Source organism: Penaeus chinensis, chromosome 12 (genome assembly GCF_019202785.1).
Source record: "Penaeus chinensis breed Huanghai No. 1 chromosome 12, ASM1920278v2, whole genome shotgun sequence".
Taxonomy (NCBI): Eukaryota; Metazoa; Arthropoda; class Malacostraca; order Decapoda; family Penaeidae; genus Penaeus; species Penaeus chinensis.
In genome coordinates, this window is record NC_061830.1 from 38,597,388 (window position 1) to 38,622,387 (window position 25,000).

A 25,000-nucleotide genomic window follows, 5' to 3' on the forward strand; every position below is an offset into this window, starting at 1 on the left:
TCTCTCTCTCTCTCTCTCTCTCTCTCTCTCTCTCTCTCTCTCTCTCTCTCTCTGACACTGTCTCTGTCTCTCTCTCTCTCTCTCTCTCTCTCTCTCTCTCTCTCTCTCTCTCTCTCTCTCTCTCTCTCTCTCTCTCTCTCTCTCTCTCTCTCTCTCTCTCTCTCCTCGTCGTACCCATAATTCATCACTCTCCCTCTCTCTCCTTCTCCTCTTTGGTACCCTCATAAACCTCATAAAACAAGCACATGTGAGTGAACTCCATGCGGTCTTACCATTATTCTTCCCCTCGACCTTTCGCTTCCATGGAAATATCACAGTTTACTCGCCAAAGATTTCAATATCACCTCGCGCAGGGTGATAATAGACTATTTGGCAACTCTGCCCCGGTGCTGTTTTAAAACTCGTGGTAAATTATACTTGGGATAAAATATTGATGAGAATATGTTACATATTTATATATATATATTTTGTTTTTCTGTTCTGTGTGATGAAGTGGAGTAAGGTATGTTTGTGGTAATAAAGTATATCTGTGATATGGTGAAATAAAAATAAATTTGTGCGAGTGTTATAATTGTGATTGTATTATTCTGTAATTCACTGTGATTCTTGAAATTTAGAAAATTTGTGAGAACTGATTCGTGATACGTAAATGCCCTCTATGTATGCAATATATTCATAAAAGACTATACATGCAAGAATATTTCGGTTTCATTACCTTTATCTTCATCTCTCTCTTTCTCTCTCTCTCTCTCTCTCTCTCTCTATATATATATATATATATATATTTATATATATTTATATATATACTTGTTTATGTATATATATATATGTGTGTGTGTGTGTGTGTGTGTGAGTGTGTGTGTAGTATATATATATATATATATATATATATATGTGTGTGTGTGTGTGTGTGTGTGTGTGTATGTATATATATCTTTCTTTCTCTCTCTCGCTCTCTCTTATTCTGTCTCATCCATCATCATTGCAATTATTATTATTACTGTTACTGTTATTATCAACATTGTTATCATTATAATTGCATTTTCATCATCATCATCATCATTACTATTGTATCATACGTTTGTTATAATGATTATTGTTAATATAACTATCATTACCAATATTATTACTATCACCCTCCTCACCATCATTTTCCTTATCACCATCCTCATCCTCATTCTCATTATTACCATCATCATCATTATTAATGCAGGTGTTATTATCCTTTTTAGGAACATTATTAAAATCGTTCTTGCTATGATTATCATTATTAGTATTATTATCATTAGGACCACTAACTCTCATCGTTATCTTCATTAATAGTTGTAATCAGTCTAATGACCATCGTCTAACAATACGTTTGTATTATTTAATTCAAGACGGACTTATGTACGTGTGTGTGTGTGTGTGTATGTGTGTGTGTGTGTGTGTGTGTGTGTGTGTACGTGTGTCTGTGTGTGTGTGTGTGTCTGTGTGTGTGTGTGTGTGTGTGTGTACGTGTGTGTACGTGTGTGTCTGTGTGTGTGTGTGTGTGTGTGTGTGTGTGTGTGTGTGTGTGCAAATGACCCTATAGATACCTGCAAATATTAAACAAAGAATGCTTATTATGCAGAACAATAGGCGAGGGGGGAGGGGGGTAATTAAAAAGAAAAACAAAAACTGGGAGTGGCAAGAAGCCTTAGTTCTAAGTGAAAACGTATTTTGAATGACTCCGGAATTGCCAACAACTTCTACCCGGTGTTCGTTATTATCGTTACCGGTTATAACATGTATTTCCGTTATCCGTCATATCCGTTATTTCGGTTACCCGAGAAGATGCCTTCACTGACATAAATAATAATAATAATAATAATAATAATAATAATAATAATAATAATAATAATAATTCAGTTGTGTAAGAGAATAACGTCTTCCCTTTTTCAGTGCATCTGTTTTTTTGTTTTTTTTCTTTCCCAGTCTCCCTTCTTCCCTTCGTTTAATAGCATTTTCACCATTACGTTATTATCATTATTATCATCATTATTATAAATCCTCTTCCTAGTATAAAATTGTAGAAACATATATTCATACATTTGTGTGTATATATATATGCATACATATATATATAGATATATATACATATATTATTATTTATTCATTTATGAGAAGTAAGAACACTATCTATGCCTTAGAATGAGGCGAGGGGGGGGGGGAGAAGGAAGTGGGCGCCAGTTTCCGTTTTTAGTATCTGGTTATAGCTATTATCACTCTCTCTCTCTCTCTCTCTCTCTCTCTCTCTCTCTCTCTCTCTCTCTCTCTCTCTCTCTCTCTCTCTCTCTCTCTCTCTCTCTCTCTCTCTCTCTCTCTCTCTCTGTTTTTTTTTTTTTTCTCTTCATCAATTTTCTTTAACAATTTCCTTTTTTTCTTTCTCCTTCTCTCTTCCTTATTCTTCGGTTACCTCTTTCTTTTCATATTTTTGCTTCTTTTTGCGATTTCTCTTGTTTTGTTTTGTTTATACTGCTTAATGTTTCTTGTTTTCTTTTTCTTTTTTTTCTTTGCATGTCTGTGTGCGTGCATGGGGGTTGTGTGTGTATGTGTGTCTCTATGTGTGGGTCTCTGTGTGTGTGTGTTTCACGTTGTCTAAAAAAGGTAAAGAAAATGAAAAATAAGGCAGCACTTTATTCTGAAAGTTCATAAATACAAGGTTTATAACAGCCCATGTACCGGGAGAGAATATACATGCAGACGAAAGGAAATCTACTTGTACGAAACACACAGATAAGCCTTATCCTCTGTGATTGTAGAGATAGATCAATACATACATATAATACATACATTCTAACACACATCTATGTACATGTGAATACGCATGCACTCGCACACACACACATACACACACACACACACACACACACACACATATATATATATATATATATATATATATATATATATACTGCGTGTGAGTGTGTATGTGTATACATATTTATATATATATATATATATATATATATATATATATATATATGCATGTATGTACGTATATATATGTATATATATATACGTATATGCATATGTGTGTGCGTGTACATATATGTGTGTGTGTGTGTGTGTGTGTGTGTGTGTGTGTGTGTGTGTGTGTGTGTGTGTGTGTGTGTGTGTGTGTGTGTGTACTGGAGCATGTGAGAGAGAATCTCGTGCTTCCTGTTTCGGCACAAAAGTATACTTAGAGTTCGTTACTAAGGGCAGGTTAGAATCAATCATATTGTAGCGTAATAAGCTTTCAAGATCGTGGCCAACGCTATATCTATCTAACCTGACCGAAGGAAAGGCCTGAATGTTGTGTTGTATCGTCAATATACGAAAGTACGAAAGATTGACAAATAAAAGAAAATAAGGAAATACGAATGAGCAGAGCTACCACCAAACAAGCATGTTCCACAAGTTCAGTGGAATATATATGAATTCATCATTAGTTAAAATAAAGTAAAAGGAACGTGAAAGTCATTATCACCATCAAGTCATAACAAAACAAAACACAAATAAAACCTCCACGAAAAAAAAGAGTACTCTTAATAATCCGGAGTCTGCGCAGCGTCTGTTCTTTGAGGCGTAACATCTTCTATTTTAGTTACTGTGAGATTGTTCATATTCATTGTACATTTACATCGGTGGTCTTTAATAAAAACACTTGACATTTTTTACATAAATAAAAGAAAGGTAAAATATTTACATGGTTTTAGATATAAAATGAAATAAAATTATGCTTGTTAGCCAACCAGGCTCTGGCGCCAAACAACTTATTTGCATTTTCAAGCGTTAGTTCAAGTATTTAAGGGCCAAACGCCTGTCCAACATATCATGTCATCCTCAGTAAGAACCGCAGCATCTCGTCCAAGGCGTCCCCGTTCGCTTGTCAGCGTCTCCTGCAGGCAGGTCCTCTACAGCGTTACCTTCTGCGCCATCTATTGTTCGGTTCCGTCACGGCCAGGCGCCAGGGACGGTCGGAGGGGGGATGTTACGAAGTCTTATGCGGCCTGACACAGGGGCGAGAGCGGCAAGTAGGAAGCTGAGGCGTCAGTACACTACACCAAAGAGCCGAGCGAAGGCGGCCTGACTCTGCGCCTGAAGAAAGCTTGCGAGCCGAAAGGCACCCACTCGCGCCTAAGGAACGGTGCCGTAAATGCTGTTCACGCTCTCGACCGAGATGGACGCCTTTATCGCGCCCTCCGGAACTTCCTCATACACATTTTCACTCTCTGTCGACTGAGTGGCATCGTGGTACTCCCTCATACCTCGTTCCCTCCTTACGGCTCCTCCAGCTGGGGACTCGAGAAAGCGGGGCGGCACGGGTGGGGGCAGATCCTGGGCCCCGTGAGAGACCAAGGACACGTTCTGGGCCCCAAGAAAGACCAAGGGCAGGTTGTCTTCCTGGCGGCGGGCTGTCTCTCCTGCGCTACGCCTCCTGTGTTTTACTAAGGTCCAAATGTTGCGGAGGATCGAGAGGAAACAGATCGGCAGAAGCAGCAAACTGTATTTCCAAGCATTACATGACGTGCACGTCTCTGTAGGCAACAGACAAATAAATGATTATCAGCAAGATATCTGGACAATCCTTTTCTTTTGTACGTTCATCCTTAACCTTGAAAAGATACTTCGGACGTTAGTGAATCACATTTAGCGATAAGGAATATGAATGAAAGGAAAGCATTTTGAGGATTTGTAAAAGTTCAACTTAATAGTGAAATTGTTTTAGATATTTTTTCCTACTCTTAATTGCTTCTTTTACTGACAGACATTATTAAGAAATTCGGTAACAAAAAAGTCCTTATGTTAGCATAACTGCCAAGAATAAGTGTTCTGTCTGTATACGAAAATCTGTGGGGATGAAGTCGAATATCTTATTGTTGTTAATAGTATATTGATTAAAATACTTGCTCTGTCTATATAAAGAAAACCGATGCAGCTAGTTTTAATCATGTATCTCATAGCCGTTAATTACACCGTATATTATTATACATATATTTTTCATGGGAGGGGGGGGGGGAATAGCTCATGACATCAAAATATACCTGGTGCCATTTCCCCACTCGTGCAGCCTGCTTCCTTGTAATGGTCAGCGAAGAGAGCTGGAGGGTTGGCATTGTTTGAACAATTATAGGTAATCAGGGCACTTCCTTCTATTTTTATTTGTAGTTCCTTCAGTGAACAATTTGAGCAGTTCCGTTGAATATGAGTCTCATTGACAGCCGGGATGGACACAGTTGGAAAGTTCGTGTCATTTATCTGAGGAAAAAAATACGATGACATAATGTTAGTTCTGATATAGTGATTGATGCTTTGGGAATATTCTCCAAGTCAGTTTCTAAGCCGGGATTTTATAGCTACCTTTGTGGTTGAGAATTCTATCTTGTTCCAGTTCTTAGGAAGAAGCTGAGTCTCATTCTTCAAATTGACAGTGGCGGTATCTTCATCAGTTCCATTATTTAAAAGCAGTATTAAGGATAGCATAAACAGAGAGGAACCAGGCCACAGGTAAAGGGGTTTTCCTAGCGTATCCCGATTTAGTTTCGCAGGCCTATTTTTCATTTCCGTGATAACACATCCTGCATGGCGAAAGGCAAGGGAATGCATTAGGCACTGCATAAACATTTAGACTTTGAAATTGATCACACTTACAAGAAGAATGAGCCACTTCATGCCCGACAAAAAAAAAAGAGAAAAAAAAAAATAGTAAAACGCTACGCTACCTTGGGGTTCGTCGCCTGCGGCCGCGGACAAACAGACGCCTAAGCACAGAACATGGAGACGCAGCAGCCGCATAGTGCGCTCGATGGATCACGCATTCTGTGGGGAATAAACGCATATGTTTTTACGTATGTGTAGAATATACCGTGTTTTGTTTTTACTCTACTTCTTTCCGAATAAAGTCAGACAAGTTCCATAACGATTCAATGTAAATGATGATTTAGACGCACTAAAATAATAATATAGCTCTTAGTGACATTTCAAATTTTGCCGCCATGAAAGGAAGGGAAAGCAAGAGGTAAATGTGCACTCATAATCATCCCGAAGAAAATCCCGATATCTCACACGTGTTATGAATATTTTACACATAAAATAATCATATCATAAAAATAAGAACTGCCAAACACAGATGCTCTTTACGACACCTTATTCGTTCGAACACTGAGGCGGAAGCACAGCGGCATCTCGTTCCTCCCTGTTTATAAAAGTTTCGAATTCCACTTTTGCCAGACAGTGCTTTTGCAGTAATGATTACCAGACACCTGACTTTCATGATTTTCCATTTCACGTTTTTTATTGTATTTTACGTCTGTTGTTCTCGTGATTTATATATATTTATTTTTTTTCTTTCCCTATTTAGCTCTGTTAAGATTGTGTTTCATCCATCCATTCTCCTCCCAAAACAGGCACACGCGATGGCAACAGAACTTCGTACGATCCTGTATTTTTTAAACATTTCTTTTATCCATCCATCTGTCTATTTATTTGTTTAATTATTTATTAATTTATTTATTTATCCATTTATTTAGATGGAACGCTTCCTGGAGAATTGATATATGAAGGATAAAAAAAAAAAAAAAAAAAATTCTTAGGCTTCTTGAACATGAGACTTGCTGGTTGGTTCCGAGAGCACGATTTTTTTTTTTTTTTTGTTTTTTTTTTAAATCTTGCTCACTTGTGAAATAAAGAATATAATTTTCATTTGCATCCACATTTATTGTGGCATGTCAGTGTAATAATTTCATCTCGAGATATTGCTTCTGTCATTTACACCAATATGAAAATTGTTATCATCAACATGCTTATCATTTCATCATGATTATTCTCAATATTACTATTATCACTTTTATTATTATCATTGTTCTTATTATTGTTATTGATATTATCAACATCATTAATATTATTATAAGTTTTACACAAAATAATCATAGCGTCATTATTATTATTATTGTTATTATTATTATTATTATTATTGCAAAGCGCTAAGCAAACATGCGCATTTTCCGTCAGCTTCTACGCCCCATGATTCGACTTGCCTCGCCCTTCCATACCTGAGAAACATGTTGCTGATCGACCACATTTTCATTCAAAGTGTGGATACAGTTTATAGTCACGCTTGCTCTGTAAATTACCATTGAAATTGAGGACATATAGTTAAATGGTTTTAAAGCTTTTGCTTTAAAGGAAATATTAAGATATTGAATAACTTCCGAAGTCAAGGGTGATATTGTGTTCGAATAAAACCTCTTTGTTCTCTGTTGTTTGTAGGGGATTTAACCAGACAGAAGCAATCGAGATGCACAACACATTAGGCAATAAACTAGTTTACAAAGACAACCGCTTTGTAAACAACAAAGTAGAGGGGAGCTAGAATGCTCATGAGTCATATAATCAAGAAAATCACGTGAATCTGACTCAGAGTCAAGGAAAATGTCCGGGAAGAGTCAAGACCTTGGTTTGTTTGCATTCGCCAAGGCAAGAGCAAGGCAGCAAACGCTCGTTTTCTCTGTCAAAGAGACTGGGATTAGCGCTGTTTTCAAGTCAAAGCTTGCTCTTCCGTACCCTTGAAAAGATGCCTTTGTTCCAGTGATTTCAGCAAAATTAGAACACGGTAGTGATTTGCGTTTTATAATGAAAGGGGGTGGGGGCAGCCGGAGGACGAATTCGATTTTGCACCTTGGTATATCCACCACTGTCCCTGCCACGAAGGAATGAGAGGAAATAGCCGGTCCTTCACAATACGCTTCTTTTCGCTTGTTATTTCATTCGGAACTATTGTTTCTGAAATAATCAAGAATGTGTTCTTGGAAGTCTGTCGCTCCGAGAGAGACGCGCCATTGTTGTTTCCGCCGGAGCTACAGATTCGTGGAAGATAGTGTGCTATCAGTCGAGGTCGGATATCCGATGTCGGCAGAAGAGAGCTGTACGTTTTCAGTATTTTCAATAATAATTATTATTATTATGAATATCATTATCATATAGTAAAAACAAAAACAAAAAGTAAAAATTACTATCGTTAGTATTATCAATAACGCTGTGGTCCTTACGGAATATCTGCCTTGGCATTATATGCCCTGTTAAAAGCATCCTGCGTTCACTTGACCTTTTCTGGCCAAATGCTCAGTGAACGGTGTGGCACGCATTGCAACTAACAGCTCATTATCGTAAAAAGTCGTTGCACGCCGGACACCGCTGAGACTCTTACTTTCCTGATTGAGGATGTAACAGGGAGTCGAAACTGATGTAGACGTTTTCTATATCACACACGTTAATGAATGACAAATATAGAAAGGTGAAATTAAACTTGTGTTGCAGTCAAGACTGATATACTTTTGACCCTCTAGGTTGGCGGCCATTTTGGCGAACGGGCCGAGAGGCGAAACTATTGGCCGATTATTTCAAATGATCTGCTGCGTGAACAGCCAAAGTCATTAGAATACCTTGTGGGATTTAAATATTAAGATATTGAAAACATTTAAAAATCAACTAACAAAAAACGTCTTGTTAGTAAAGATAAATCATTATACAAAAATTCAAAGGCATATATATGCTATAAGAACATAGTACTGATAAATATGCATGATTAAATATATATATATATACACATTAGTCTACCTTAGGAAACTAATACGACTTTCTACGTCACAATCCCCCCTGAATACACTCTTCAATGCATAAGGGGAAGACAAGTACATGCGCAAGGAATCCTATTTGCGCATCGACTTGCCCTATAATCCCTAGGTTTGTTTTCACTGCATCGGCTGTGGAGCCGCGCGGCGCCATTTGTATTTTCGAATAGAAAATTGTTGTTATATAGAAAATGGGTCAATCAGTGGTTGATAATAAATCAGAATGGGCCTCTAATGTCTGTTTTTCATTACTGATATGTGTTCATCTTTATTTGTCTTTGACTCGGCAAATTTGACTGACTTTGACAAGCAGTGTTTGTCTGGGACTCGGTCGAAGTTTTAGGACGGCTGTGAAAATGCCCCGCGCGTAAAGACTTTTAAAACTACAACGCAATTCTACACAAATCTGAAGATAATTTTTCAGCGAATATGATAGACATTAAAGTTGAAGATCTTTTTTATTTATTGTCAACGCTAATTAATATGTCCTAATGCAAATTTTCCTCCGTTGAAGATTATTCCGCTTTATAAATAATTGTTCCGTCTCCTTCATTTTGATTGCTGTATTTTACTGATGAAATATAAATAGCGGCACACGCCTTTACAACTGATGCAATGAAAATAAACGTAGGGATGCCACATCATATTTAGATATATTTAATGTGTAATATTACCGGTATGATGTAAGCAAGATTTATTCCCATATTTACCTGATCGTCTTTTAATAATAGATTATCAAAAAAATAATTGTTTTTGTTTTTGTTTCTTCAGTCCATCGTAATATAATTGTTACCCTTTGTATCCATTCATACAGTTCATCTAATTATTCTTTTCATTCATCTGCTACTGAGTGATTCTGTTTTTTTCATAAATGAATACTTTATTGTCCATGTATGCGAAATCGTTGTAAACTCCTTGCAGACGCCAATCCAGGATGCAACAAAATTTGCAAAGATCCTTCCCCCTACTTGAATCTAAAATTCAAGGACTTTTCCAAGTCCAAAAATTTATTATCAAGAATATATTTTAAACTAAATATGACACCCAGTTTTTTAGAGGTATGTAATAAAAGGTGAATATAGATGACACCTGCTTTAATATATATATATATATATATATACATATATGTTTACGTATACACAATGCATATGCATATATATGAATATACACACAAATCTATACATTTATACATATATATAGATACTTTTGTGCATATATATACATATATATACATATATACATATATATGCATATACACAAACAAACACACACAGACACACACATATATATATATATATGACACCCAGTCTTTCAGAGGTATACAATAAAAAGAAAAAAAATACCATCTTTAATAGGTTTCTCAAAACCGTTTTTCATAAATTCTGTTCTTATTTTCAAACAATGCTCTGCAATAAACTCTGAAAATCTCAAACACGGTTCACGGAAGTGACAAAACTAATCAAATCTTCGGTACCTAGTGTGTAACATGAAAAGATTCTTAGCATTTTGTATCACGCTTTTCAGGAAAAAAAGCGTTGAAAAATAATCGTTCACTTATTGTCAATTTCAATGACCATTATATTCGCTATTGCTCCATCTAATTCAATATTATAGTGCCTGAAGTACTGAAACGAGTTTATTGTAGAGTATTGCCTGAAAATAAAAACTAGTTTATGAAAAATGGTTATGAGAAATTTACCTAAAGCTGCCGTCATACATTTCCACCTTATATTTATACGTCTTAAAAACTGGTTGCCATATTGTGTTTAAGATGTCTCCCTGAAAAATGATTTTTGGTCCTGGAAAAATCCTTGTCCTTGTTATAGTCCCCTGTTATAGTCTTTGGTATAAGTATTAGTAGTTATTTTCCCTACTAGTTTTCTTCAAATGAATTCATGATTATAACCTCCAGCAATATTCGGTTTCCCTCGCCATCAGAAAAGAATAACCAATGAATTGTGGTGGAAAAAGTTGTGATGGTTATGTTGCCCTTGATTTAGGTACCAACTTGATGGCTAACCGGACTGAAGTTTACCTGGTTCTGGTTGTTGCAAATTCTCATGCAAAATAGATCTATTGCAGTTAAGAAAATTAATAAGTTTTGAATTTTTTTGTGAAACTTTTGTGAAACTTCACCTCTCTCTCTCTCTCTCTCTCTGCCCTTCCCTCCCTCCCTTTCCCTCTCCAAATGAAATGTTTGTGTGTTTGGGAGTGCATAATACCTCGATAATGCTTATAATTTGATATCAAGATAACATTAAAAATGGGGGGAAAATAATAATTAAAGAAATTATGATCTTTATCATGACAATAGCAAGGATCCTTACAGTAATAATCATTACAAAACACTGAAACTATAAAAATTCAGATAAAATCAGCTTCCATTAACCCGATTGTATAAATGATATATGATTCGATACCATGATACAGAGCGGTAGTAAGAACAACAATAATAAATGATTATCATCATGGTTTTCATCGTTACAATCTTTTTCATTTTACATGTTTATTTAACATATAATTATTGTCAAGGGTAGCATCATTTTGATTATCAAAATCATTGTAAGCACTAATGCCAATAATATTATCCATACCTTTTCTATAATACTGTTTTAATCACCATTGTCAAGCAAAGATGCTATCAGAGTATATGTATGTAATCATATACATGCGCATATAAATTGTGTGTGTGTGTGTGTTTGTTTGTGTGTGTGTGTGTGTGTGCATACTTGCATTCACACACACACACATAGACACAGACACACACACATATATATATATATATATATATATATTATGTATAAACACACATATATATTATACCAGCACACATATATATGTATTTGTGTATACAATATATATAAATACATTCACACACACATATATGTTTTATATAAACAGATACACACACATATAAATATATGTTATATATATTATATATTATATTATGTATATATATATAAGTTAAATATATGTGTGTGCTCCTGCATATGTAAAGATAGGAAGATAAATAAGTAAGATTAAATATTTTATAGACTGATTTAACCGGTCCCGAAAGATAGAACACATAACAGTAATCGCGCTGCACAAAAATAACATTCACCATAATCAGAGAGCCAAGTGAATCCCTTCTTGCGCCTGGAGAATGGCATCTAAGCTAAGGCGCGTAACCTTTTCCTAAACATAAGCGCCGTAAATGCTGTTCGTCCTTTCCTGAGCAACGGCTGTCGTTCTCGTGTCATATAATTCCTCATATGTAGGCTCTTGCGAATGGTCGGCTTCCTGGCTGCGAGCTCTCTGCCCCACGCTGGCTGCCGGCCTCCGTCTCCCGAGTTGCGTGACAGCCTAAAAGTTGCCAAGACCCAAGAAGACACAGGTCAGAAGAAGCAACAACGACATCACTTCCCAGACATTGAGGTACTGCGGCAATTCTGCAAAAAAAAAAAAAAAAAAAAAAAAAAAAAAAAAAAAAAAAAAAAAAATATATATATATATATATATATATATATATATATATAAATAAGTATTAGCAAACTGCCTATTAAATAACTTTTTATTTGGCAGTCATTCTCGATCTTTAAAGGATTGTTGATATAATACATAACAGCGAAAGGAAATCAGATTTTATCAGTGTTAGCTTAATTAATAAGTGGTCACATGTTTTCATTTCCAGTTTTATTCATTTATATTGTTTCTATTATTAAGGGACCAATATGCGCTATTCTGAAAATCAAAAAAAGAAAAAAGAAAAAAAAAAAAAAGAGACAGACCATATATTGATAAAGCAACATAATAACTGTCCTGTCTATATAAAGAAAATCGATGAAGCTGATTTCAACTATGCATCTCGCTGGAGGTTATTGTCGCCTGGAGGTTATTGCTGTGGCTGGGCACCACGGCGGGTAAGGACTAAGCCGAGTCAGCACCAGCTGACACACGTTAGTCGACACAGCCCGGGCTCAGCTTCCCATATCGGACTTATCCTTAGTCACAGGCACCATCCAGCCTTACGAGGCTAATTCAGAGCGATGGAAGGATCGTACTGGAAAGGCCTTCGACGTGGCGCAGCGGGTGGCGCCAAGCTGAACAACGCGAAAAAGGTTACCGTGATCCCTTGATCGCGGATTTGTTGCCGGGGTTACTTTAAGAGATTTTTTTAAGAGATACACTGGACCCGCCCCCCGGCAAATTCGGCCTCGACGCTTACGCGTTATCGCTCCGCCTCGATGTCCACCCTCGTTTGCTGCCGCTGGTACTACTTGCTTGCTTGCATTTAGCTCTGTGCCCTGTAGCCTATTCTTTCCTTTATGGAATTTTCGGCATTAGGATAACACTCCTTCGGGTAGCTGCGCACCTTCTGGTGAACTGGACTCCATCTTCGGGCTCGTGCTCGGACGTGGGCAGACCTTTACCTCTTCTTAAAAATAAAAACTGCAAACACAGACGCTCTTTACGACACCTTAATCGTTCGAACACTAAGGCGGAAGCACAGCGGCATCTCGTTTCTTTCTGTTTATAAAGTTTCGAATTCCACTTTTGCCAGACAGTGCTTTTGCAGTAATGATTACCAGACACCTGACTTTCATGATTTTCCATTTCACGTTTTTTATTGTATTTTACGTCTGTTGTTCTCGTGATTTATATATATTTATTTTTTTTCTTTCCCTATTTAGCTCTGTTAAGATTGTGTTTGATCCATCCATTCTCCTCCCAAAACAGGCACACGCGATGGCAACAGAACTTCGTACGATCCTGTATTTTTTAAACATTTCTTTTATCCATCCATCTGTCTATTTATTTGTTTAATTATTTATTAATTTATTTATTTATCCATTTATTTAGATGGAACGCTTCCTGGAGAATTGATATATGAAGGATAAAAAAAAAAAAAAAAAAAAATTCTTAGGCTTCTTGAACATGAGACTTGCTGGTTGGTTCCGAGAGCACGATTTTTTTTTTTTTTTTTTTTTTTTTTTTAATCTTGCTCACTTGTGAAATAAAGAATATAATTTTCATTTGCATCCACATTTATTGTGGCATGTCAGTGTAATAATTTCATCTCGAGATATTGCTTCTGTCATTTACACCAATATGAAAATTGTTATCATCAACATGCTTATCATTTCATCATGATTATTCTCAATATTACTATTATCACTTTTATTATTATCATTGTTCTTATTATTGTTATTGATATTATCAACATCATTAATATTATTATAAGTTTTACACAAAATAATCATAGCGTCATTATTATTATTATTGTTATTATTATTATTATTATTATTATTGCAAAGCGCTAAGCAAACATGCGCATTTTCCGTCAGCTTCTACGCCCCATGATTCGACTTGCCTCGCCCTTCCATACCTGAGAAACATGTTGCTGATCGACCACATTTTCATTCAAAGTGTGGATACAGTTTATAGTCACGCTTGCTCTGTAAATTACCATTAAAATTGAGGACATATAGTTAAATGGTTTTAAAGCTTTTGCTTTAAAGGAAATATTAAGATATTGAATAACTTCCGAAGTCAAGGGTGATATTGTGTTCGAATAAAACCTCTTTGTTCTCTGTTGTTTGTAGGGGATTTAACCAGACAGAAGCAATCGAGATGCACAACACATTAGGCAATAAACTAGTTTACAAAGACAACCGCTTTGTAAACAACAAAGTAGAGGGGAGCTAGAATGCTCATGATTCATATAATCAAGAAAATCACGTGAATCTGACTCAGAGTCAAGGAAAATGTCCGGGAAGAGTCAAGACCTTGGTTTGTTTGCATTCGCCAAGGCAAGAGCAAGGCAGCAAACGCTCGTTTTCTCTGTCAAAGAGACTGGGATTAGCGCTGTTTTCAAGTCAAAGCTTGCTCTTCCGTACCCTTGAAAAGATGCCTTTGTTCCAGTGATTTCAGCAAAATTAGAACACGGTAGTGATTTGCGTTTTATAATGAAAGGGGGTGAGGGGCAGCCGGGGGACGAATTCGATTTTGCACCTTGGTATATCCACCACTGTCCCTGCCACGAAGGAATGAGAGGAAATAGCCGGTCCTTCACAATACGCTTCTTTTCGCTTGTTATTTCATTCGGAACTATTGTTTCTGAAATAATCAAGAATGTGTTCTTGGAAGTCTGTCGCTCCGAGAGAGACGCGCCATTGTTGTTTCCGCCGGAGCTACAGATTCGTGGAAGATAGTGTGCTATCAGTCGAGGTCGGATATCCGATGTCGGCAGAAGAGAGCTGTACGTTTTCAGTATTTTCAATAATAATTATTATTATTATGAATATCATTATCATATAGTAAAAACAAAAACAAAAAGTAAAAATTACTATCGTTAGTATTATCAATAACGCTGTGGTCCTTACGGAATATCTGCCTTGGCATTATATGCCCTGTTAAAAGCATCCTGCGTTCACTTGACCTTTTCTGGCCAAATGCTCAGTGAACGGTGTGGCACGCATTGCAACTAACAGCTCATTATCGTAAAAAGTCGTTGCACGCCGGACACCGCTGAGACTCTTACTTTCCTGATTGAGGATGTAACAGGGAGTCGAAACTGATGTAGACGTTTTCTATATCACACACGTTAATGAATGACAAATATAGAAAGGTGAAATTAAACTTGTGTTGCAGTCAAGACTGATATACTTTTGACCCTCTAGGTTGGCGGCCATTTTGGCGAACGGGCCGAGAGGCGAAACTATTGGCCGATTATTTCAAATGATCTGCTGCGTGAACAGCCAAAGTCATTAGAATACCTTGTGGGATTTAAATATTAAGATATTGAAAACATTTAAAAATCAACTAACAAAAAACGTCTTGTTAGTAAAGATAAATCATTATACAAAAATTCAAAGGATATATATGCTATAAGAACATAGTACTGATAAATATGCATGATTAAATATATATATATATACACATTAGTCTACCTTAGGAAACTAATACGACTTTCTACGTCACAATCCCCCCTGAATACACTCTTCAATGCATAAGGGGAAGACAAGTACATGCGCAAGGAATCCTATTTGCGCATCGACTTGCCCTATAATCCCTAGGTTTGTTTTCACTGCATCGGCTGTGGAGCCGCGCGGCGCCATTTGTATTTTCGAATAGAAAATTGTTGTTATATAGAAAATGGGTCAATCAGTGGTTGATAATAAATCAGAATGGGCCTCTAATGTCTGTTTTTCATTACTGATATGTGTTCATCTTTATTTGTCTTTGACTCGGCAAATTTGACTGACTTTGACAAGCAGTGTTTGTCTGGGACTCGGTCGAAGTTTTAGGACGGCTGTGAAAATGCCCCGCGCGTAAAGACTTTTAAAACTACAACGCAATTCTACACAAATCTGAAGATAATTTTACATCGAATGTGATAGACATTAAAGTTGAAGATCTTTTTTATTTATTGTCAACGCTAATTAATATGTCCTAATGCAAATTTTCCTCCGTTGAAGATTATTCCGCTTTATAAATAATTGTTCCGTCTCCTTCATTTTGATTGCTGTATTTTACTGATGAAATATAAATAGCGGCACACGCCTTTACAACTGATGCAATGACAATAAACGTAGGGATGCCACATCATATTTAGATATATTTAATGTGTAATATTACCGGTATGATGTAAGCAAGATTTATTCCCATATTTACCTGATCGTCTTTTAATAATAGATTATCAAAAAAATAATTGTTTTTGTTTTTGTTTCTTCAGTCCATCGTAATATAATTGTTACCCTTTGTATCCATTCATACAGTTCATCTAATTATTCTTTTCATTCATCTGCTACTGAGTGATTCTGTTTTTTTCATAAATGAATACTTTATTGTCCATGTATGCGAAATCGTTGTAAACTCCTTGCAGACGCCAATCCAGGATGCAACAAAATTTGCAAAGATCCTTCCCCCTACTTGAATCTAAAATTCAAGGACTTTTCCAAGTCCAAAAATTAATTATCAAGGATATATTTTAAACTAAATATGACACCCAGTTTTTTAGAGGTATGTAATAAAAGGTGAATATAGATGACACCTGCTTTAATATATATATATATATATATATATATATACATATATGTTTACGTATACACAATGCATATGCATATATATGAATATACACACAAATCTATACATTTATACATATATATAGATACTTTTATGCATATATATACATATATATACATATATACATATATATGCATATACACAAACAAACACACACAGCCACACACACACACACATATATATATATATATATATATATATATATATATATAGGACACCCAGTCTTTCAGAGGTATACAATAAAAAGAAAAAAAATACCATCTTTAATAGGTTTCTCAAAACCGTTTTTCATAAATTCTGTTCTTATTTTCAAACAATGCTCTGCAATAAACTCTGAAAATCTCAAACACGGTTCACGGAAGTGACAAAACTAATCAAATCTTCGGTACCTAGTGTGTAACATGAAAAGATTCTTAGCATTTTGTATCACGACACAGATGCTTTTCAGGAAAAAAAGCGTTGAAAAATAATCGTTCACTTATTGTCAATTTCAATGACAATTATATTCGCTATTGCTCCATCTAATTCAATATTATAGTGCCTGAAGTACTGAAACGAGTTTATTGTAGAGTATTGCCTGAAAATAAAAACTAGTTTATGAAAAATGGTTATGAGAAATTTACCTAAAGCTGCCGCCATACATTTCCACCTTATATTTATACGTCTTAAAAACTGGTTGCCATATTGTGTTTAAGATGTCTCCCTGAAAAATGATTTTTGGTCCTGGAAAAATCCTTGTCCTTGTTATAGTCCCCTGTTATAGTCTTTGGTATAAGTATTAGTAGTTATTGTCCCTACTAGTTTTCTTCAAATGAATTCATGATTATAACCTCCAGCAATATTCGGTTTCCCTCGCCATCAGAAAAAAATAACCAATGAATTGTGGTGGAAAAAATTGTGATGGTTATGTTGCCCTTGATTTAGGTACCAACTTGATGGCTAACCGGACTGAAGTTTACCTGGTTCTGGTTGTTGCAAATTCTCATGCAAAATAGATCTATTGCAGTTAAGAAAATTAATAAGTTTTGAATTTTTTTGTGAAACTTTTGTGAAACTTCACCTCTCTCTCTCTCTCTCTCTCTGCCCTTCCCTCCCTCCCTTTCCCTCTCCAAATGAAATGTTTGTGTGTTTGGGAGTGCATAATACCTCGATAATGCTTATAATTTGATATCAAGATAACAGTAAAAATGTGGGGAAAATAATAATTAAAGAAATTATGATCTTTATCATGACAATAGCAAGGATACAGAGCGGTAGTAAGAACAACAATAATAAATGATTATCATCATGGTTTTCATCGTTACAATCTTTTTCATTTTACATGTTTATTTAACATATAATTATTGTTAAGGGTGGCATCATTTTCATTATCAAAATCATTGTAAGCACTAATGCCAATAATATTATTATCCATACCTTTTCTATAATACTGTTTTAACCACCATTTTCAAGCAAAGATGCAATCAGAGTATATGTATATAATCATATACATACGCATATAAATGTGTGTGTGTGTTTGTTTGTGTGTGTGTACATACAGGAATTCACACACACACATAAATACACAGACACACACATATATATATATTATGTATAGACACACATATATATTATACCAACACACATATATATGTATGTGTGTATACAATATATATAAATACATTCACACACATATATGTTTTATATAAACAGATACACACACATATAAATATATGTTACATATATCATATTATGTATATATATATATATATATATATATATATATATATATATGTGTGTGTGTGTGTGTGTGTGTGTGTGTGTGTGTGTGTTAAATACATGTGTGTGTTCCTGCATATGTAAAGATAGGCAGATAAATAAGTAAGCAGGATTAAATATTTTATAGACTGATTTAACCAATCCCGAAAGGTAGAACACATAACAGTAATCGCGTTGCACAAAAATGACATTCACCATGATCAGAGAGCCAAGTGAATCCCTTCTTGCGCCTGGAGAATGGCATCTAAGCTAAGGCGCGTAACCTTTTCCTAAACATAAGCGCCGTAAATGCTGTTCGTCCTTTCCTGAGCAACTGCTGTCGTTCTCGTGTCATCTAATTCCTCATATGTAGGCTCTTGCGAATGGTCGACTTCCTGGCTGCGAGCTCTCTGCCCCACGCTGGCTGCCGGCCTCCGTCTCCCGAGTTGCGTGACAGCCTAAAAGTTGCCAAGACCCTAGAAGACACAGGTTAGAAGAAGCAACAACGACATCACTTTCCAGACATTGTGGTACTGCGGCAATTCTGAAAAAAAAAAAAAAAAAAAAAAAAAAAAAAAAAAAAAAAAAAAAAAATATATATATATATATATATATATATATATATATATAAATAAGTATTAGCAAACTGCCTATTAAATAACTTTTTATTTGGCAGTCATTCTCGATCTTTAAAGGATTGTTGATATAATACATAACAGCGAAAGGAAATCAGATTTTATCAGTGTTAGCTTAATTAATAAGTGGTCACATGTTTTCATTTCCAGTTTTATTCATTTATATTGTTTCTATTATTAAGGGACCAATATGCGCTATTCTGAAAATCAAAAAAAGAAAAAAGAAAAAAAAAAAAAGAGACAGACCATATATTGATAAAGCAACATAATAACTGTCCTGTCTATATAAAGAAAATCGATGAAGCTGATTTCAACTATGCATCTCGCTGGAGGTTATTGTCGCCTGGAGGTTATTGCTGTGGCTGGGCACCACGGCGGGTAAGGACTAAGCCGAGTCAGCACCAGCTGACACACGTTAGTCGACACAGCCCGGGCTCAGCTTCCCATATCGGACTTATCCTTAGTCACAGGCACCATCCAGCCTTACGAGGCTAATTCAGAGCGATGGAAGGATCGTACTGGAAAGGCCTTCGACGTGGCGCAGCGGGTGGCGCCAAGCTGAACAACGCGAAAAAGGTTACCGTGATCCCTTGATCGCGGATTTGTTGCCGGGGTTACTTTAAGAGATTTTTTTAAGAGATACACTGGACCCGCCCCCCGGCAAATTCGGCCTCGACGCTTACGCGTTATCGCTCCGCCTCGATGTCCACCCTCGTTGCTGCCGCGGTACTACTTGCTTGCTTGCATTTAGCTCTGTGCCCTGTAGCCTATTCTTTCCTTTATGGAATTTTCGGCATTAGGATAACTCTCCTTCGGGTAAGCTGCGCACCTTCTGGTGAACTGGACTCCATCTTCGGGCTCGTGCTCGGACGTGGGCAGACCTTTACCTCTTCTTAAAAATAAAAACTGCCAAACACAGACGCTCTTTACGACACCTTAATCGTTCGAACACTAAGGCGGAAGCACAGCGGCATCTCGTTTCTTTCTGTTTATAGAAAATTGCAGTAATGATTACCAAACACTCGACTCTCATGGTTTTCCATTTCACATTTTTCATTGTATTTTACGTCTGTTGCTCTCGTGATTTTCTTTTTTATTCATATATTTTCTTTCCCTGTTTAGCTATTTTATGATTATGTTCCATCCATCCATTCTCCTTCCAAAAGGCACACGCGATGGCAACAGAACCTCGTCTGATCCTACATTTTTTTAACACTTCTTTTACCCATTTATCTATTTATTTAGTTAATTATTAATTAATATATTTGCATATTTATTTTAGATAGATTGGAGAATTGTTCTATATAGGATGAAACAAAAAAAGTCAATATTCTCGACACAACATGAGGCTTGTTGGTTCCGAAAGCACGAGAAACTTTAGATTTTGAACATGTGGACAAATCGAAACGGTGCTGTTAATCCCAAAATTTCAAACCAATAATTTATTGCGACCATTTGCTTCAGTCGCAAGCGTATGTCGATATACGTGCAAGATTTTTCTTCTTTTTTTTTTTTGGATTTATTGGAATGCATGTTCTATCATTATAAGGGGTAAGAAGCAAACAGGTGACTAATTCGATTTTAAGAGGGGCTGTTGCACCTTGTCTGTCTGTATATTAGCTGTGATAATGATGTGGGTTCTGATAAGTTGCGATAGTGCTATATGTGATAATGCATGTGTTATTGTACGTATATTGTGATAATTATATACACTGCCTTTTGCGAGATATGTTACACCATGTGAAGTGTAGGTTATTATGTTTAGTTCATGTTGTGCAGCATATCCTCTACGTAAAAAAAAAATGAGATTCAATGTATGATTTGTGGAGTACAATAATTTATTTAGTCTCTGAACTCGCGCGTTTGGCAGCGATACTCTTACTCTGGCGGAGCTAGGCGGGTGGGACAGGGTGGCATGAAGAATTCCCTTTTATTTTTGTCAGAGCATATTGGTGTTTTCTTCACCCTCAAGTATTGTAAAGAAACACCAGACTACATGAGAAAAACACCCACTAATGTCCCTGACAAGAACAAAGAAGAGGAAATAGCCGGTCCTACACATACCTTCCTTTTGCGTGTTATTTAATTTGGTACTCTTGTTTCTGAGTGTACCCGTGTTCTTGGAAGTCTGTCGCTCCAAAAGAGACGCGCCATCGTTGTTTCCGCCGGAGCTAGTGACGTGTGGAAGATAGTGTGCTATCAGTTGAAGCTTGATATGCGATGTCAGACGAAGGGAAAATGTTCTGGTGTGATAGACGCTTTTACCTTAAACTTAAGAGTCCAAAACTAATGAGCAACCTATCATTATTATGGTTTTGTCATTAATTTACCATCAGTATTAATACTTTACTAGTGGTATTCTTACTATTCTTAGGGGCTGTTGAAGGAATCACGAAAAATCGGTCGCATTTAGTTGGGATAAAAAGAGCATTCAAAAGAGTTGCAGAGATGGGAATTGTAGAGGATGGGAGGAGGATGTGGAGTGAGGGCAGTAAGGTTGAAAAGTTGTAATAAGGGAGGAGATAGAAAATAATGATTGTGGAGGAGGTGGGTTGAAACATATTGGAAGTGAGGAGGGGGTGTCTTTTGAAGGTTGAGTTATAACCTGGGAAGATGATTCGGGTTGGGTCAAGTTGATAGCACATGTCGAGGAGGGGGGGGGGGGGGGGGTGTAATACCAGAGATTTGATGTGATTTGATAAATTTATTACGTCCAGTGAACGACAAATAATTTTACAGAGAAGTACAAAAGATGCATAACCGTGTCTCGTAGGGCACGCAGTGAACTATATTTACACACATAATTATATGAATATGCATACTCACATCCTCACTCGCACAGTGATTAGATCCGTGATCAAAGGAGTGTCAGAGGACGATAAACCAGAGGAGTTAGATTCAGAGAGGCGAGCTGATATAGGGGCAAGCCTCAATGTCCCTAATAAGGGTACACAAACTTAATTACTTGCCATGGTAAGCCCCAAATATGTGGGGAAGATAAAGGGGGTAAGGGCTAAGCAATTAACCAATGGAATACTGTGCCCATTGCTCCCTGATTGGTACACTCAGCCTCTCATCCTTTCAACAAATCATTGGAGTTAAACTAAATTAAATAACTTGTATATGAATATAAAAAATTGTCAGATATTGTTAATACTGAAATTAAATTAAATGGAAATTATATAAAAGAAAATACATTAATTAAGACTTGGAAAATCTTAGTAGATGAATCAGATCTTGTTGATAAAGAACAGACTTTGATAAGAATTTGACATATATACATATTATATATATATATGTATATATATACATTATATATATATATATATATATATATAGGTAGGTATACATTATATATAGGTACATTTGTACTGCATGTATGTACATGTGTATATGTTGTGATTTCTGGTTCTTTCAGAGTAGTACAGATTCCATCTCGGCCAGTTGTGGAACCATCTTTTCTAGTAAAATCCATTTTTTTTCCTTCCTTTTTTTTTTTTCTTGATTTCTTTATTGCCATGTTGAATCCTTTACCTTGTTTTGATGACCTTTTCGACTTTGTCTGCTTCTTTTCTGGATTCTGCATTTGTGTTCAGATCCTCCACAAAAGCCATGGTTCTCAATTACACGAAGCCGATCCGACAGCAGGCGAGCGCAAGCACAAGCGGCACCCACGCATACGCGGCGGGCTGGGGCCGACCGTTCGCGTTGGAAGCAGGGGGCGCTGCAATAAAGGAAGGTAGAAGGGTTATTATCACCATCATCATTGTTGTTGTTATTGTTGCTGTTATTGTGAATATTATTACTACAATTATTAATATGATAATAATTATTATAATCATTACTTTAGTTTTTATTACCTCATCATCATCCCTATTATCATCAGAACCACAGTCCTCACCATTAACATCATAATCATTACCAACACCTTCATCAGAACCACAATCATCACCATTATCATCATAATCATTACCAACACCTTCATCATCACCAACACCAATATAATCGTCATCATTAATGTTCTTAATCTAATTGGAGTAAAGCTGAATACAATAATTGCGACTATGGTTACAATACTGACAGTAACAAAACCACATTAACAATAAGAATAGTAATACTAATACAGACAAAAGAGAATAAAAGTAACAGTGACAATGGTGATAATGATACCTGTAAGTGTAGCAACCCAATAAAGAAAGTAAAGGAGAATGAAAATGTTTTAAAAGATTATGTTTCAAAGTTGAATACATACACGGTTATTGGAACTCGGTTGTTTACTTCAACGGCAGCTGTGGTCGCTTAGCACCAGGCCCTATTGTAGGGGTTTGGAGGTCGATTACATTCTGGTTTATTTATCCTATTATTATAATGTTATGTCTTGTAATTTTGTTAGCATTCAAAAATGTGCTTTAATTGATTTAAGTGTCTGAATCCTAACCGTGACCACGGTTGTTACGTTCCACATTGTTTTGTTTGTAGTTTTAGGAATGAGTACGGACATGGGAGATATGGACAAACATGTATAAATTTGTATTTTATCAGTTATGGAGAATTAAGGAAGAAGCAACAACAATTGTTTTTCTCCAAAATCCATTAAAGCATTCATTCAGTAAACAACTTCCAACAAAAAGGGCGAAGCCGCAACGTCAATAACGATGATAAGGGTAGTGATAACAATATCAATAGCTATGATGAAACACATTCAAATGCATATAAGGACACACGCCTCCAGGCAGGCCCTCAGTCCATCTCTAACTCCTTGTGACAGGACTGGTCGAGCTGCCCAAGCCATGACCTAGATCGTTCCACGGGCCTCCTCCACCTATTATTGTTTCGCAAAGAAAAAGTTGATGGGAAACGAGCTAGGTGCCCATATAGCCTGAGTTGGCGGTCCCGGATTATGCAAGAAACGGATCCCGTGCCAGTCTCACGGTGTAGCCGTCATTTGGACACATGGTCCTGCCAACTGTACCCCATGATCCCGGCGTAGGGACTTATTAAAAAGAGGCATCAATACGAGACTCCAAGGCACTAGTTAGCGTCCAGGTTTTTCTTCCATACAGCAAAATTGGCAGTAGCAAAGCTTGGCCCTTCTGCATAGGTACCCAATGCTCTTATTGATCGAGTTCATGGTTCCTGTTTCCAGACCAATCCGTCTACTGACTTCTTGGTCTGACAGCCCAAAGATATGGACTATGCTACCAAGGTACATAAAGCTCTCTGTGACTTCAACATTCTCGCCACAAGCATGTACGACTGAACGGGTTCCCCTAACAGGCTCCCAAAGTCCTGAATCTTTAGGCTCAAGGGCTTCACCTCACTGCTAAATGCTTCAAGAGCTGCCACCAGTGATTCCAGATACTCGGATAGCAAAGTCAAGGTCAGTGATTTTGAGATTGCCTCATGTTGCTCCACACTGACTTTGGATAGTAGCTGTGTTCATTATCCAGTCCATTCAGGTGTTGAAAAGTGTTGGTGCAAGGACACAGCCTTGTCTCATCCCTTAATTAACATGGAAGAAATTCGACATTTCCCAACCACACTTTACAGCACTTTCAGTACCAGTATATAGGCTTGTTTGTAAACCAAGCCTATATACTGTGTCAGAATTCCCCTAAGTCTCAGGATCTCCCATAGCGACTCTCAATGCATCGAGTCAAATACCTTCTTGAGGTCTATGTAGTCTGCGAGCAGCCCACGACCGAACTTACGATGGCATTCCACAAAGATTTGAAATGCTAGGATATGGTCTGTTGTGGACTTGTCAGGAATGAATCCAGACTGCTCCGGTCTCTAGTGCTGTGGTAGGTAGTCGCAGATCTATTTCAGAAGAATGGACAAAAACCTTGCCTGGTATACTGAGCAGTGATGCCACAGTAGTTGTGACAGTCACATCAATCCCCTTTCCCAATCCATTTCCCCTTC

General features: G+C 36.7%; 2 protein-coding genes across 4 annotated transcripts in view; both read right to left on the reverse strand.

Moving 5' to 3' along the window:
* Positions 1 to 3,155: 3,155 nt before the first annotated feature.
* Positions 3,156 to 5,866, reverse strand: LOC125031295. The gene is made up of 4 exons (XM_047621968.1): positions 5,730 to 5,866; positions 5,368 to 5,585; positions 5,052 to 5,265; positions 3,156 to 4,544 (listed from the first exon to the last, which is right to left on the reverse strand). The coding sequence occupies exons 1-4, from the start codon at positions 5,800 to 5,802 to the stop codon at positions 4,144 to 4,146; spliced, it is 906 nt and encodes a 301-aa protein (XP_047477924.1). The 5' UTR covers positions 5,803 to 5,866; the 3' UTR covers positions 3,156 to 4,143.
* Positions 5,867 to 21,759: 15,893 nt separating this feature from the next.
* Positions 21,760 to 25,000, reverse strand: part of LOC125031306 — a 13,091-nt gene continuing 9,850 nt past the window's right edge. For 2 of the 3 annotated variants that reach the window (XM_047621984.1, XM_047621982.1), the window contains exon 5: positions 21,760 to 22,799. In XM_047621984.1, coding sequence (XP_047477940.1) covers positions 22,699 to 22,799 — 101 coding nt within the window. In that variant the 3' untranslated portion in view covers positions 21,760 to 22,698. Of the gene's footprint in view, positions 22,800 to 23,327; positions 23,388 to 25,000 lie in introns of all 3 variants that reach the window. The other variant, XM_047621985.1, reaches the window with a different exon arrangement.

Bases quoted from the DNA above. Each gene is read 5' to 3' on its own strand.
- LOC125031295 (XM_047621968.1), bottom strand. From the start codon at position 5,802: ATGCGGCTGCTGCGTCTCCATGTTCTGTGCTTAGGCGTCTGTTTGTCC. The intron at 5,266-5,367 runs GTAGCTATAAAA...TTTTTTCCTCAG, and splicing joins TAGAATTCTCAACCACAAAG to ATAAATGACACGAACTTTCC. The intron at 4,545-5,051 runs GTATATTTTGAT...TGTTGCCTACAG, and splicing joins GAGTGGGGAAATGGCACCAG to AGACGTGCACGTCATGTAAT.